This window comes from Myotis nattereri (assembly GCF_964212035.1).
Source record: "Myotis nattereri genome assembly, chromosome: 7".
Taxonomy (NCBI): Eukaryota; Metazoa; Chordata; class Mammalia; order Chiroptera; family Vespertilionidae; genus Myotis; species Myotis nattereri.
Window position 1 is genome coordinate 58,055,001 of NC_138082.1, and position 17,196 is coordinate 58,072,196.

Consider the following 17,196-nt stretch of genomic DNA (forward strand, 5'->3'; position numbering starts at 1 on the left):
ACCATGTGCCATGCCCGAGCATCCCAGGTGGGTACTCTTGAGACTCGATCCTCCTGTCTCTTCCACTGAAACGTGATATGCTATCTACGACTATAAGATACATACCTCAGCTTTCAGTTTCCAGCAACTCCAATGTGAATGCAGGTAACTAACGGGACTGGTGGCAGGGTGTGCTAAGCAATGCAATTTAATGCCAAATGTGACGAACAAAGATGGCCTTGGTCATGTTGCTAAAGCAGTTTTGCTTAGATCATGTAAATTTTATTATTCTGGGTCAAATATTTAACAAAATGCAAAGATAATTACTGTTTTTGGCAAAGGGCCCACAACCTTCTTTATGCAGGATCTACAGGACTATCCTGGTGTCAGCATGGCTCACATATATCATGTTATGTGCATGTATTTCACAAGTTTGGTAGCTAATTAAAGGCCTAAAATACAAAGTGCAGGCACAAAAGCTCATCAACTCCATCTCCTATACAGAAATCCTCTCATTAGAAGGATGCCGTATCAATTTAAAACTTCTGTTGTGCCTCCTTCATAAGTCACATGTCATCAGGTGGAATCTAACACTAATGATAATGTGGTGTTGACAGAGATTTGCAAATATCGATGTTAGTATCCGTTTTCCTTTGATTATCAGAAATTGTATATACATTCCAAAAACTGAAGCAATCCACTTTGACAAATTTTAAGTTGACAAATTTTAAAGTGCTATAAAATTTGATAAGCTAGATCAATGAACAATGTTTCGAGCTGCTATATATTTTTTTCCAGGCACTGAACAAACAGTTCATTGTTACCAGTCTGTGTGTGTGTGTGTGGGGGGGGGGGGGGGGGAGGCGGGGGGAGGAGGCGGGGGGAAAGGGGGGTATGGCTTTGGGTATTCTAGGCAATGCCAAAGAAACTTCAGAAGCTCACACATGCTTTGAGCACCAAAAACCAGGAGGCAGTGCATCTAAACCACAAATGGAGTGTATGGTATGCTCCACACACGTGTGTAAATTAAAACCTATAAAATAACATGGGCATTGTAAAACTTGTGTTAAAACTGATAACAGCTTTACTGATTTACTGACAATGAAAATATATAGCATTTTTTCTGTCAGAGCATTTATCAACACTTGGCAACCCTGTACTAACTTGACATGTGAGATGATCAAAATGGATTATGTAATCTTTCCCATTCATTTCTATTGATTTTAGTTATGATAAAATTCATCAGTGTGCCTGGGAACCCTCAGGCTGAAAGGCTCTTGGAGACAAAAAAAAAAAAAAAAAGGGAAGGAAAAAAAAGAATTCAGCTGAGTTAGTTGTAATAGGATGAATGTAATTTTAGAATAGGATTGCACAAATCCAGAAGTCATGCCCTAAAGGCTGCAGCAACAAATTAATACAAATAATCCTGGCAGTCTCAAAAAATTACATCTGTCTATGCAGAGATTTACTTTTGAGATCAAATTATGAAATTTCAAGCTAAAAGAATTAATGTGTAAGTGCCATTAAAAACATAGTTTGTAAACATATTTTCAAACTTTTTTTTAAAAAACTTCAACAGTAATCAAAGTTATTTCTCTGACTGCAAGTAACATCAAAATGCCAGCAAATGGACCATTTTAATCAGTTTTATTGATTCATGCTTTCAGTTCTTATTCCGTTAAAAACAAGGCACATTAAATATATCCTCTTATTGCTCTATAAATGCATGCAGCTCATTCCGTATATCAAAAGTAATAAATAATGGCGATAAAACACCAAGACAGTTATAAAAATGACAACCCAGCCTCAAACATAGTATTTAACAGTCCAATCTAGAACAATAACCCACCACGATACATAAAAGAGCCATGAAAACATGCAGTGTGTTTCTCTACTTCACTACCGTGCTTATACTTGATCTTCTTTAAAAACACAGTAGGGCTTTTTTACTCCCCTAAAAAGGGCTGACATAATGCAAAACAGTGCAAGTTATAGCGTCACCGACATCAGTATTATTACATTCATAGGCCAAAATACAAATACATAAAAAAGGGAATAAGATCAATGATCATTCTGACAGTATGTTTAGTAAAAGTCAGAGTGAAATCTTCATTGTACAAAAGAGAAATCTACATAATTTGAAAAAGACAAAACAGGCTGGAAAATAAAGCAGAATAGGGAGCATGCATTTAATTGTAGAAACCCTAAAGTTACACTCAGTATAAATTGATTAAAAGCACGAATTTTGCAAACAGCATGATGGATATGAGGCAGGCAACCCTGGCTTAACAAATAATCCAGCACGATCACTCCCGTATGACGGTGGTTGAGCTGTTTAAAGGAACATCCAGGTCTCTATCACAGATGGGGTTTCCTTCACCTGAACCCCCTTAAAGGCTCTTGAAAGAAATCACTTGATTGATAAAAGACAATCCCTGCACACCCCACCCCCGCCCCCGCCCCCACAGCATCATCTACATCACATTTATAGGAAAAGGGCAAAACATTCTTTTGCACTCGGAGTAGGTTTTGCAGGGGCTTATCCCCCTATTTCTTGCTTCGTTTCTGAAATCAGGTGAAGAAGCTGTGCAGGTTTAATTAAGAGCTTACACCCAAATGTGGGGGTGCTTTATTCACAGTAAAGACTTGGAGCCAGCTCGTTTCCAAGATGAGTCTCTGGGATCGATGAAGGAGCGTATGTTTTAGAATTAGCAGATTTTAAGCAAAAGCAAATATGCTCAAAAGAAGAAAAGTGTGCTTTTCTTTGTCCTTAAAGGAACTTCACTCATAGCAAAGCGTGCACAAACAAGGCCTGTGTTACAAACACAGCTTTGCCCAGGCTAGTCAGGTCTTAAGCTGGGTCCCTACTGTAATGGATTCAAGGAGGATACAAGTCATCCTTATCATCTCTAACTAGAAAAAGAGAAAGACAGAGAACACAAGTGTACAGTATTGTGGCACATCATCTGTAATGGTTGAAAGGACAGCTCTTCTGTCTGTTAAGTGTCACTGGATTCCAAACAGTGAAATGTATCGTCTTGATAGAAAAATACTAAATTACAAAGCCACAAGCTTCCATTATTTAAAAAAATAAAATAGCCAGTATAAAAAAAAATCACACCTTGAAAGAAAAACTTCACAGTGGTACCTCGGAGCATCCCTTGCTCTGTTTTAGGTTTTCCTTTCGAAGTGGCAAGTCTAAAACATCCTTTAAAAGCAAAAGGAGTGAAGATGCTACCTTAACTGTTTCAGAAGTGAGGATGGGTGCTTACGTGAGTGAATTTCCAGTGTTTATACTATAACATCCAGGCTCATGCCCCACTCAAATGAGGCATAAAGATAGGCTACAATATTGACATAAACAGAAATAACAGCACAAAAATGTTTCATGTACCAGTTTAAAAAACTAAGACTTTAAGAGTGTGCAGTGAAAACCTGACATTAAATAAAGGGTTAGATTTCACATACACAACCTGATCTGGAGACACAAAAAAAAGGTAGTTAACTTCACAAGAAGAAGCACAAAAAATAAATATTCAGGTGACTGGCTAAAATGCCAACAAAATATTGCAAAAGCATACCAAAATAGACCTTTAAATTCAATTCATTATTTGTGAAATGAAATACAGATTGGATTTTTGTTTGTTTTGTGTCTCTCTGTGTGTGTATGTGTGCTGGGGGAATGTGTGTGAGTGTATGTTTGTGTGGTTTTATATTTTTCTGTTTCTTTTTGGTTGATTAAGAACTTTTCCACTGAGTACAGAATGAGAGAGGCTTTAGGTAACCTAAAGGACCTTGAGTGCTGTGCCTTTTTACAGATAATTATAAAGTTACTGAAGGGTTATTTCTGTCCTCATTGCTGTCTGTTTACAAATACTCCCCCAAAAGGATGCAGTAAACCAAGCAAAACAGGTCAGCTCTGACAATATCACATGCTCTAACGTTTAGGATTTGGGGATTAAAAATTGTGCTATCATATGTGGATCTTTAATAAACACAGGTTTTTAACCCTTAAATGTATTAATTACTCCTGTAAAGATTTGAGAAATTCAGTCTCATCCCATTACATCTAACTTACCACTGAAATGCCGGTTTTAAAGTTAAAACAGCAAGAATCTTCCTGGCAACTATAATAGTCAAAGAAAAACCAGCAGTGACTGAGGGAGGAAAAAAAACCACAACGAATTGCTGAGATGAAACTATCACTGTAACTCCCAGAAATGTCAGTGCTATCCTTATCTTATACCTGTGATTCTGGAAGCTTTCGGAGTTTCTCTTTCAGACTTGCTCCTGTAACCAGATCTAAATGTTTCCTTCCCTCTCCAGCTTTGCCAGTCATGCTCTACATAGAAAATTGTGCGACGGTTTGGAGAGGGAAGGCAGACAAGCTGGAGGAAGGAGTGGCTGAGAGGTCTTCTCTTGAGAGGCCACTCTCAGCTCCATTTCTTTTAAGAACAAATACTATCTACAAGCTTAACGTCCAGAGCTTTGGGTATGTTACAAAATTCTTCCAGCTCCTTTTTTCGATTTCAGCCAAAGCATTCTGCCTCTAGAAGTGAATTAGAATAAATGAACAAATACACAAAAAGAGAGCATGTCCAGTCTAATCGGTCACAAAATGGATACAAAACATTAAGGCAGGGCGCATCGAAAATGAGGAAAAGGGATAAAATACACTTTTTAGAAGCGAGAGTGAGTGGCAAATACAAAGAGTGGGTATACATCAACATCCTAAAGTTTTGGAATGTTTCCCAGTGTTTAAAAAAAAAAAGCAGCTATCCATATCCACTATTTTGGAGTGTTGTATTTCGGAACTGTTGTTACATGATGATTTGTTGTTCCTATGTGCGATGGCCGAGGAGTCACTGCTCTCACAATCCTCCACAACTTCTGTCCACCGGAATGGGAACCCTTCCTTCCAGGTTCTCTTCCGCCGTTTTCAGTAGGATCGCCAGCCGGCTCCCAGACACCCTTCCTTTCTGAATAGCACTCATCAGCTTAAAGAGAAAACAGGCAACAGATTCAGAAGGCAGGCTGGCTCACTCCCTTCCTCACGGCGGCGTCTGAATGGTCACCTTGGCTGTAGGCAGAGGTGATTAAGTGCTCCATCAAAAGCCATCACAGTTCCTCTAGTTCAAATCGAAAGAGGACAATTTTTGAATATTTTAGAAATGGGGGCACAGGCAGGTATTTTTTCACTGCTGTAAAAACTACACCCATCTAGCAAAATCGGCCTGCCTTTAAATGCAAATATAATACGTCACTTTTTTGTCCTTTAATGTGCTCAGGGCGCGTATTTTTTTTTTGAGCAACTCAAATATTGGATCATGAGTTCCATTTTAAAATCTTAGAAATGAATCTCAGGGATTGAACAAAGACAGACCATGATCTATATTTAACTACTCTTTTTTAATGTTACTGTACTTGACTACTCCAATTCCCCTAAATCCAAATTCTTAAAGACTGGATAAAGTAATTTACATTTGAGTACTTGAAAATGGACTCAGAAATCTACCTTAAGAATTAAAAGCACTCCGCAGCCCAGATTTTAGCTAATTCATTTTTATCCAATGGATAAAATCAGAATTAGTCTTGAAATTACATGCAGTCAGTGGGCATAGGCCTTTAATCTTGAAGGCACTTTGCCATTATGAGCGGGGGTATATTTTTTTTCCCATTTCAAGTTTATGTAATTTTAACTCTTTGCTTTTCTTAGTATCACTGCCTCAATCTTTTTTATTTATTTATTTATTTAAAAGAGCACTGAGTTAGCCATTCGCTGGAATACTTTGTAGGGTGATAGCTTTCAGCTTACAGAGACACATTTCTTTAAATGGCTCTAAAGAAGAGTCAGAGGCATGTGCCAAGGCGCGGGATCAGAATTGCCTGACCTTATTAAAAGCTGCTTCACAAGCTACTGCCTATTAGAGATTGACTCCTACATGCACAAGTGGCATCAGAGCCCAAACCTAAAAATAAAGTCACGCAACCACGTGATGCCTGCAGGGATCCTTCCAGTGGGGATTATTGAGAAACCAAATCTATACTGACAAGGGTGTTTAATGAGGTAAACATGGACTCAATCCCGAGGGGAAAAAAATTGTATAAAAAAACCAACCCTGACAACATACTTTACATATGACAAATGATGTAACATAAAGAATGTTGACATCTAAATACAGAACAATTTATTGTCTATTGTTTTGTCTCTGAGTGCATGAAGACCTTCAAAGTTTATCAGAGCTAACAAATCTGATAGAACTGGAGCTTTTCATTTATCCATAAACATTATATGATGTACCAGCCTTTAAAAATTCAAAGTTTCTTTAAACATTATATGTATCTTGCAACCATATTACAAGGAGAAAAAAAAAACATTTGGGTGTGAATATATTTTATGAGAAATATGATCAGCAATTTTTAAGTTGAAAATTAGACTCTGTATTTGTACTTAGTAGAGGCATGAATAGTCTCTTTCATTAAGAATTGGACCCAAAAAAAAGGAATACTCAATTATTAAAAACTGTACAAGAAAACCCACAGATGGTTTAAATTACTTTGTATGTGTTTAACTCTATTGCATTCAAAAAAATTACTCAACACTCAAACCAGAGAGCACATCCATAAAATTAGATTCTTATTGCTTCTAAAACCCTTGGTCAGTGGTTCTCAACCTTCCTAGTGCCGAGACCCTTTAATACAGTTCCTCATGTTGTGGTGACCCCCAATTTCATTGTTACAAATTGACCATAATTAAAGCATAGTGATTAATCACAAAAACCATATGTAATTATATATGTGTTTTCCGATGGTCTTAGGCGACCCCTGTGAAAGGGTCATTCGACCCCCAAAGGGGTTGCGACCCACAGGTTGAGAACTGCTGCCAACCTTAAGTACTATTGCTTATTTACAACACATGAAATGAAACATAAACTACTTCTTTAAAGTTTTCTAAAATACTGAGACAAACCATAAAATATTCTAAAAACAAACTAGACAAAAATGTATTAAATGATTTCTAATTGCCAAGCACAGATTTTAACCTCAATTCAAAAGGTGAACTTAGTTAGCCGGTAAGCTAAAGAACTAAACATCCTTTTTTGTAATGCTGGACACAATCTGTGAAAATTTTCTGCATTTAGATTCAACAATGCTCTTATCTGCAGCTCATCTCCAGAGAGACAATTACCATTTCCTTTGCCTTGATCTTGTTTGTTTAACTTGACACAGTGAAGAAAAGGCTGACATTGACCAAAATCCCCAGCATTAATTTATTTCATGTTCAGCATTCATCATTGCCATGGTGCAAGCAAGACCTGGCATTCATTTGAAATACCTGCCCAAGAAGCACTACAGAAAAAAGCCTGGCTGCTTGGAAACCAATACATACTTCATATTATCAGAGTCCTATGGACAGCCACAGTAATGTATGGGTTTGTTGAATTTCTCTCTTTTAAGGAATGATGTGCAGCATCCAATTGGAAGTTAAAGTAGCAAAATGTATTTCCTTCATGGTTACAATTAAAGAATTGAGCCGTGAGTAAGTAAAAATAGAAATGCTTGAATTATATGGTCTTGACCCCAGAATGCATGTTCCCTTTCTTTTGTTTTTCATGTTCTTTATAATGTAAGAATATAATAATTAAATTTCAGGATCTCAAGTGAATATGATTCTCAAATGAATGTGACAATGATTTTTAAAACTTTTCCTTAAAAAATGACTTTCCACATTAGAAACGTTGTGTTATAGCTCCTTGAAGCAGATAAAGAATGGTCTGGCAGTGGTATTCCATGGCACACTTCTTTAAAAAGCATACTTCTTACTCACTCTCTTTAGGCCATAGTTAACTTAAATTTTATCTAAATTGCCCAATATAACAGAATGTGTCTTATAAAAAAGAAAAAGAATGTGTACCACATAGAGCCTTATCCTTGAAGGCAGACATATCAACTTTTGCTGGCTTCAAGCTCTCTTCTTTTTCAGAATGAAGTGACAATTGTGTGGACATCAAACTCTATCCTGGAGCAACCATTGGCAACCAAAAGATAAAAAACAAATACATGTGTTTCCTTTCAGTACAACTCACCTGCAAAAATTCATCGAGTTCAACTTGTCCATTTTTGTTCAAATCTACTTCATTCAGAATTTCATGTAGTGTGTTTTCATCCATTTGGATATTGATACTCTATATTAAACCACAAAATAAAGATTAACTAAAAATTATGCAAATCCTTTTAATAATGTTATCAACTTTTCAAAAATTAAAAGAGAAATATTACCCATAGAAATACCTACTTAAGGAAAAAATATCTAATATAATCTTTACATTCTTTTGCTATCCAACATATTGAGTCAAAAAAAATTACCTCTAATACACGCTGAACATCAACAGTGGTAATAAAGCCCTTTTGGTCTGTATCAAACTTATGAAATCTCTTCTTATACCTGGAATACAATGTTGAATAATGGAATAATATACTTATGTAGGGAGACAGAGAGAGAGAGAGAGAGAGAGAGAGAGAGAGAGAGAGAGAAACTTATTAGAAGTACCTGTCAACGTCTGAAGGCAGCAGGGTAATTTCAGAGTGATCCGTTAACTGTTCTGATCGAGATTTATAACCCATTTCGAAATACAGAAACTTCTTAGCTGTTTCAAGTTCTTCCTAAAACACAGACACACACAAATTTCAAAGATTTATAGTAAAATGTATTGATTTTTTTTCTTTTGATGTTCTAAAAAGAAGCTAGCTTATCCTCACTTATCTGACCAGCACATTTTTATTTCTTCCAGACTTATTTTAAAGTATAATTTATATTCAACAAAATCCACCTATTTTAGGTACATAGTTTGATGTATAGTCTACCATGATCAGGACATAGAACACTTCTATCACCCTAAAAAGCTTCCTTCTGCCCATTTGCAGTTCATCTCTTCCCCAGGCAACCACTGATCTGTTTGTTTGTTGTTGTTTGTCACAAGTTTTGCCTTTTCTAGAATTTCATATAAAAGGGCTCATATAGCAGGTAGTCTTCTGCATTTGCTTCCACAGCATAATGTTTCCAAGATTCATTCATGTTGTTGCATGTTTTATTATTTTGTTTGCTTTTAATGCAGAATACTCTTCCACTAGCAAAATCTACAGGACCAAAATCTGTGGTTTTGGTTAAAAAAAAAAAAAAAAGGTAATTAGAAGTGAAGAAGATATATAGGACTTGAACAACTACTTAGAATGTAGTATGCAGTATACCCAGACAAACAACATGAGATTAGCTATTCTGAAATTCTGTCACTAGGATTCTGATAGTTGGGTGGAAGTTACTGAGTAATGAGAAGAAACAAGCTATCCTGACTAGTTCTACCTGTTTTCTCAAATGTTCCAGACTCAATTGATACTATTGCTGAGAACATTGTCATTCTTTAAAAAAAAAAAAAAAATCACACACACACACACACAATTGATTCAGAGAGGAAGGAAAAGGGAGAGATAGAAACATCAATGATAAGAGAGAATCATTGATCAGCTGCTTCCTGCATGCCTCCTACTAGGGATCGAGCCTGCACCACAGGCCTGTGCCCTGACTGGGAACTGAACCATTATCTCTTGGTTCATAGGTTCATGCTCAACCACTGAGCCATACCGGCCAGGCAGTCATTATTAGTGTTCATCGAGTCTGTCTCTCATCAAAGAACTTTCAAAATGACTCTATTGTGCTGTATACTGTTCACAAATATCTCTTTCCTTCCTTTTACCTATATATATTATCTATACACACCAACCTCCCTCCTCTTGCCATGAGTATACTTCTCAACCCATTGATGTGAGCTTGGACAGATGATTAACTTTGGCCAACAGAACATGAATAGGTATGACATAGGCTACTTTTGAGTAAAACTTAAAAGCATCAGAACAACTTTGCCTCTCTGGTTTCTCTGTCATGACAAGGGTATAAATCAGAGACACCTGAAGATAATCTAGAATATAGAAAAGAGCCACGGCAGCTAACATGCAGCCTTCATGTAACATGAGTGAAAAGTTAATGCTTGCCATTGTAAGCTAATAAGATTTTGAAGTTGTTTGTTATAGAGCACAATCTAGAGAAAACTTACTAATGCAAGTCTTAAGTTCCCCAGACTCCCCATCAAAGGATCTTATGTAGATGACAAGTGCCTCTGCTCCTTTTTCTTGGAGAGGGGAAGACAAACTACTTTTCTGAGATTATTGCCTTCCTACATTATTTTCTCTTAAGAGAAATATATTTTTTTTCTCTTAGGAAATTATATATATGTACATATATAATATAAATATGTAAGTAAAATAAATACATACTATATATTATAGAAAAAGCAAAATAACTATATTATATATAAAATTAGAAATGCTAAAATATTCTCAGCTAATATATATATATATACACACATAAACTATACATATACTATATATTATGAAAATATGCTATATATCATCTATATGATATCGCACACACACACATGATATATAAGTATATATAGGACTTGTCTGTGAAGTTACAAAAGACATTCTTCACTGGCAGATTGGGTTTCACAAGAAAACCCACCAGTTATTTAAAAAACAAACAAACAAACAAACATATTTCCATTGCACCGATTTTACCAGGTCACATTCTATAAAACTCATTCAAGATTCATTTCCCTGGAAATAGCTTCTCTGATGCTTCCCTCCAAGAACAAGCTCTTCTTTGATACATCTCCCTTCATCACCCATGTGAGTTATTCATACACCATCAAGCAAGGAACCATGGAATTTCAAAGTTGGAAGCGATTTTTCCCTCGAATTCACCCAATGCACCTCCCTAACCTCACATTTGCTTTACAATATTCCAAAAATGGAAGCAGGAGTTCTTCATCTAAAAAATTCTCACAATAGGGTGATAACTCAATACCACTGAAAGTAGCCCATAGAGGGATGGCTCCAATTGCTTAACATTTTTATGTTGAGATTAAACCCATCTCTTTGTAATTCCTCCAATTTGTTTGGGATTAACAAGTACCTAGGAAGGAGTAACTACTAGCTTCATCAATCTAGAGATATGATTCCTATTAACGCAGCTTCAGATTACAATTGCATTTGGGGGCAGCCATGATTTACTGTTAACTGCTAGGCATTCACAGATAACAGAAACCATATTTCATTTTTGCATGTGTTACTGGTAAGCCTTGTCAAATATATCATGAACAAATGGAATCGTGTTTCTACGTATTGCAAGGTTTACCATTTATCGCTAATTATACCTAATGAAATTTCACCTCTTGCTTTTATTTGCCATTAAACATTCACTCTCCCTCCAATTCCTATTATTGGTGTGCCAAAGATGCATGCCATCAACATTGTAATCTCAGCACTTGAAGCAAGGTAGATTAGGTCAAACCAAGGACAAAATCCTCAGAGACCTCTTCTGAGACAAACAGTGATCATTTGATTACAAATCCTCCAATTTAAAAAAAGATATCACATGGGGCTTCGAAGAATGCTTTAAGGAACTTAAATACACCATTTCTATAACATTTCCTTGATCTAACAATCTTGCTAATCTTTATGAAAAGAAAATGAGATATCTGAAATGATTTTTTCCTAAATAATTCCTTACTAGCTTCCAATGATCACTACACGTCTTGCTAAATCAATAAAATAAACTTAAAATGCCATAATCTAGAAAACTTTCCAAGAACAATGCTAAGATCACCAGTTTATAAGCTACAAACTATGTTTTTCTCTCTTCTCCTTTTTTGGAATTTGGTGCTCCATTTGCCCATCTTTTGTCTTCTGGTTCTGGTTCTGTTTGCTACAATATTTTAAATCTCAACAGTGGTTAAATAAATTCCATCTGCAAATTCTCTGAGTAGCCTGAGGTATAATCTTTCTGGGTTGGCATACAAACTCATTTAGAGCAACCTTCTATTTAAATATCTATTTCCTCTTGCCAATATTTATTTTTCTCTTTGCACACTGAAAATCATTCTTCTTGACCAAAAAGAAAAAAAGAAAAACAATTTGGTATTAAACTATAAGTTGAAAAGTTCTCCCTTTTCTCCATTGAAGACTATGGTGCCAGTCTCATCAAACAGTCATCCAGGTTAGGCCTCACTGGCATTCCTTTCCATTTGTAAAAGTTGTTTCTTGTGTGTGTGTGTGTGTGTGTGTGTGTGTGTGTGTGTGTGTGTGTTGTCCTTAGCAATTTTTTTCCCAGCAGTCAGCCAATCCCTGACACTATTTATATACATCCATCTCATTCTTAGATACCCTTTCATTGTTGAGCACTTGTCTTCCATCTGTTTTAAACTTGCTGCTTAGCAGCTTGCTTTTTTCAGTCACTTCATTTCTTCACTGGCTTCTTCCCCATTGAAATCAATTTTGAAACAATTTTGAAAGAATTTCTTTTTGTGAGACTCCCTCAATCTACTTAAGTGGTCTTCTCTTTAAAGTCTCTCAATGAAATGCATGCTTTGTCTGAAAGTTATAAAACCTCCTTACCAAATCCTATGGGGGCATTTCCCAAAATACTTCCTCGTCGCCTTTTCCCCCAGCCCTTCCAAAATGTGAGAGTCGAGTCTGTCTCCGAATAAGTTCCTTTTTGGAGACTGAAAGTGCACATAAGCATTTTAAAGGCACCAAATCACCTACATTGAAGAAAATGATTTCATTTGTTTAACTCATAATTTTCCACTCTTTTGACCATATAGTCATCTTTTGACTTATATTATTTGTACCCTGTGGGACATAATTTGACAGCGTTCTATTTCTTAAATATGCCCAGCCACTCCAGTCTCAAACCCCACTGCCCTTAGATACTGCCTTTCTCCCTAATTGGTTCTTCCAAGTTGGATGAATTTGATCTTAAATGACAGTTCTCTAAATATTTCTCTACATTTTGGAAAACATGCACACATTTCTGAGGTATACATGTGCTATAGCTACTCAATTGGGTTTCAAGGTCCTTAAAACTATGAGCTATTTATTATTCCCCTAAAATATTTGGTATAATGCTCAGCATACAAGTCACTCATTAAGTATTGACTGGTAAAAACAAGCACAATTCATCTACAGAGGGTTATTTATCACCTTGTTCCTCTTTCACTTTTGCAGGTTAAATAATCCCAATGCTTTTAACCTTTTCTCAGAAGTCCAGCTTTCTAACCTTTAATTCTTTTTTCCCCCTTCTTCTTTGTTCTCTCCAGACTGTCCACAGACCTCATTAACACTCCAATGTCTCGGATACTGAGTAATAACTTTAGGTCTTTTATTTCTGTTCCTTTGTTGAGGGGGATGGGAGAATATTCCTGAGTACATAAATCTGCTCATAAAATTTGAACTGAAGTTAAATCTAGTTTCCTCTGGAGGGCCGAACACACCAGTTTACAGAATTTTCTTCCTCCTTTCTACCTCCTACAGCCTGAAATCCTGGCACAAAATATCTTCCTGCATATTCAAATCATTCCAACCATAATTTTTACAGGAACACATTCTCCTCAGTCCTTCTATATGCTAAAAATGATTGGCAGTAGCACAGAAGTGAGTTTCATTCTGTGTAGCCTCCATATATAGCTTTAGTTGATCAAATCAAAACTCCAAACAGGAAGAGCTATAAACCAGTCCCACCAAAGCAGAGGCAAGAGGGCAGGTGGGAAAAGCTTATGTTGTAGGATCAGAATACTGCTTTCAATCCCAGTTGCACAACTTACTACTGTTGTATGAACTCTGACCGGGACTTACTCGCTCTAAGACTATTTCCTCAACTATAAAATGGGGGTAAAGGTTTATGCCTGATAGAGTTGTGGTCAGATTTAAGGAGCTCTTTCAACTGGTGAATTCCACCAGCAGCATACTACATACAATGCATTCAAATTACAAGAGAAGTTTTAAATAGAGGGCCCTGGTTTCATCCCAGAAGACTCTGACTCTGATGGTCTAAAGACAACCCTTGAACTCTGCCCTTTCCCCTACATTCTCAGGTGACTCTGATAGGTAACCATCTTTGGGAATCTACACCAGAATGAGAAAAATTTAAGGGCAGGATCTATACCCAATCCTTCCTTACACAGATGACATGGATGCTCAATAATGTTTATTCACTGATTCAATAGATATTTATTTAGGGCCCCCTATATATGCTGGGCACTGAGTGTACAGAAACAAAACAGATTATGTCTTCTCCTTTGGAGCTTATTTCCTGGAGGAAAGGCAGACAACAAATAAACAACTAAATACATCCTGTGTCAAATGGGAACAGATGCTAAAGAGAAAAATAAAGTAGGAAATGGAGTAGAAAACATCATTCAAATGGGAGAAGGAGCTCTTTTATTCTGCCCAGTTAAGGAAGTTCTCTGGAGTAGAGACCAGGAGGAAGTGAGGATATCCAGGAGGCTGTGAGGATATTCAGGGAAGACCATTCCAAGCAGAGGCATCAGCAGGATGTGAATGAAGAAAAGCAACTTGACCTGTGGGTTGATGGGGAGTGAATAATGGAAAGACAGACCAGGGATCAGAAAGGTGGTGGCCAGATCACAAAGGCCTTGTAAACCACTGTCATGACTTTGGCTTTACTGTGAGTAAAAGAAAGATGTTTTAGTAAATGAATTGTTAACTGTCAGTCCTCATCTTACTAAACCTATCAACGGCACTTGATGCAGCAGATTCCTTCCCTCTTCTTGAAATACTTCCTTCCCTTCTGGTCACAGCTCTCTCTTGAGGCTTCTCACACCTTCTCCAAACTCACTAGCTATAATTTACTTTTTTTCTCCCAGATTCTTCCTTTTCTCTCCAACTTCTAAATTGTGGAGTGCCTTGGGCTGTCTTTGGACTACTTGCCATTATTTAACCACATGAACTCCCTGGATCTCGTTCAGTCTGATGACTAAAATACCAACTCAACTGTTCCCTCTCAACTTCAGACTGACATAGCCAATGATCTGGCTTATGTTTTAATAGAATCATTGAAGTTGTTAAAGCAGGGACCTTGGTTAAGGGGAGAGAAACTATTACAACAATCCACGTAAGAGATGCTGAATCAGGGTGAGCAGTTAAATGTGTTAAGAAAGGGTTGACAGGGATAGGCTAGATGTGGTCAATGGAGAAAAAAGGGGGACATAACATAATACTTTCAACAATAAAGATCAAAATAAATAGATAGATAGATGATAGATAGACAGATAGATGATAGGTGAGTTCAAGCCATGATTTTAAGATAAATATGATGAGATTTGCTAATGGATTTCGATCAGGTTATGATGTCAAGCTTTAGGCCTAATCAACCAAATTTGCTTGCTGAAGCCCTAACACTCAGTGTGATAGTATTCAGAGATGGAGCTTTTGGGGAGGTGATTAGGTTTAAATGCATCTTGAGAGAAGGGTCCCCTCTCCCTCTCTCTCTCCTCCATGTGAGGACACAGCAAGAAGGCAGCTGTTTGAAAGCCAGGGTGCTAGCCAGAACCCAACCAGGCTAGCACCCTGATCTCAGAGTTCTAGCCTCGACTTGAGAGAAATAAATGCCTGTTGTTGAAGCCACCCAGTCTGTAGTATTCTAGTATCACAGCCTGAGTAGACTAAGATAGGTGGTGTTCCAAACAGTAGCTCAAGGAGGAATCAAGTGTGTCGATGCCACTATTTAGTTGAGTAAAAGGAGGATGGAACATTGACAAGTATATTGAGCAAGATAGAGGTTATTTGGTGAGTGTGACTGGAGTTACTACAACAAAGTGGCAGCAAAATTGCCTAAATGAAATGGGTTCTAGAAAGACTAGGAGGGAAAGAAGTAAACCAGTGAGTACAGAAAGTATTTTTTGAATAAATACATGAAAGTGATTTTGCATATTATAATAGTTTGGTTAAAAAAAAATGAAGATCTTCTGTTTATCACAACAAGCCCAGGGCTATATATGTGGGCAACTGAGTATTACTGGCTTTCTTTTTCTAATTTGGGTGTAAATATAAAATTTCAAATGACACAAATCAATATGCATTTGATGGTCAAGCAGGAAAACTGATGGTAATAGGTTTCCTACCAAAGGCAAATTCGCAGGAGTATGAATTTCACTGCAGATTACATTCTAAGAGTGTTTTCAGTGAAAACCAGAAAAAGGTCTACCCACAATCATTATGTTATGTTTTTTTCAGGAATTATGACCATGAATTTGATAGCATTTTTCTACAAGGGTTTTTCCAGAAACAACCAACACATTTTGGTACAAGAACATCTTTCTGGTTTCCTAAGACTTGGCAATATAAAACACACACACACACACACACACACACACTCATAGGAACTGGCAAGAAATCTAAAGTCACCACAAAAACTATGCTAGTCTCTACTAACAGATCACAACATTACATTTTTATAATGGTTACTATAATTTTAAAGACTTCTATATAATACCTGTTTTTTAGCATCGTTCCAATTCAGTTCTCTGCCCATCAGCTCAACAATCCTGGGTAGGGCTTCCTCCGCTGCCTGGACATTTAGAAAAGCCAGGCGAGTGCGACGTGAAATCATATCCACTGCAGTGCAGGCATACTCCTTAATCCCATATTTCACCTGATTTTGAATTAAAGTAAAATTAGTAGTTTAGGCTTTTTTTTAAAGAGAAAATAAAATTTTACTGAAAACAACTGTTCTTAGGAAAAGTGACAGTTTTTCTTTATAAACCCCAGTTCTGTGGCAGGCATGGGACAAACAGTGACATCATACAAGTTGCCCATCAGCCTGCCAAAGGAGTTTTGGAAACTGGGACAAATTAGTTAAGAGTTAATGCCTTCTTTCTGAATAGAACCTGCCACAAACTTGCAAACTGCCTCACTTCTCATTTACCGTCCACAGTAATCGTGTACCTCTTTGCTTATACTTAATATGGATGTTAATTTACATAGCTGAGTAGGCAAAGAACAAGTATCAAAAAGTTATGGTCTCATCTCTTTAAGCTGTCCCAAGATTTCAGTCTGAGTAACCAAAAGACAGAAGCCCTGCCTTCCATCACTAAGCACATGGTTACTGGATACCCAGGTTTTAAGGGGCAGTGAATTATAAGTAAATATAAAGCATGGTCTCTGTTTCATAAAATGTGAAACCTTAATGAGAAACAAAGCATAAGTCTTTGAGAAGTTGATTGTCAAATCAAGATATGTCATCAGGTAGTACATGAGTGGTATAAGAGTTGCAAATTCACAAAAAGGCAAACAACTGTGAAT

The 17,196-nt window shown here is 36.9% G+C and overlaps 1 protein-coding gene across 2 annotated transcripts in view; it reads right to left on the minus strand.

The window, feature by feature from the left end:
- Positions 1-1,609: 1,609 nt before the first annotated feature.
- The window catches only part of GPD2 (glycerol-3-phosphate dehydrogenase 2), a 142,213-nt gene continuing 126,626 nt past the window's right edge, over positions 1,610-17,196 (minus strand). For both annotated transcript variants that reach the window (XM_081095591.1, XM_081095590.1), the window contains exons 13-17: positions 16,388-16,546; positions 8,531-8,643; positions 8,347-8,425; positions 8,067-8,165; positions 1,610-4,976 (exon numbers count right to left, since the gene is read on the minus strand). In XM_081095591.1, coding sequence (XP_080951717.1) covers positions 4,851-4,976; positions 8,067-8,165; positions 8,347-8,425; positions 8,531-8,643; positions 16,388-16,546 — 576 coding nt within the window. In that variant the 3' untranslated portion in view covers positions 1,610-4,850. The remainder of the gene's footprint in view (positions 4,977-8,066; positions 8,166-8,346; positions 8,426-8,530; positions 8,644-16,387; positions 16,547-17,196) is intronic.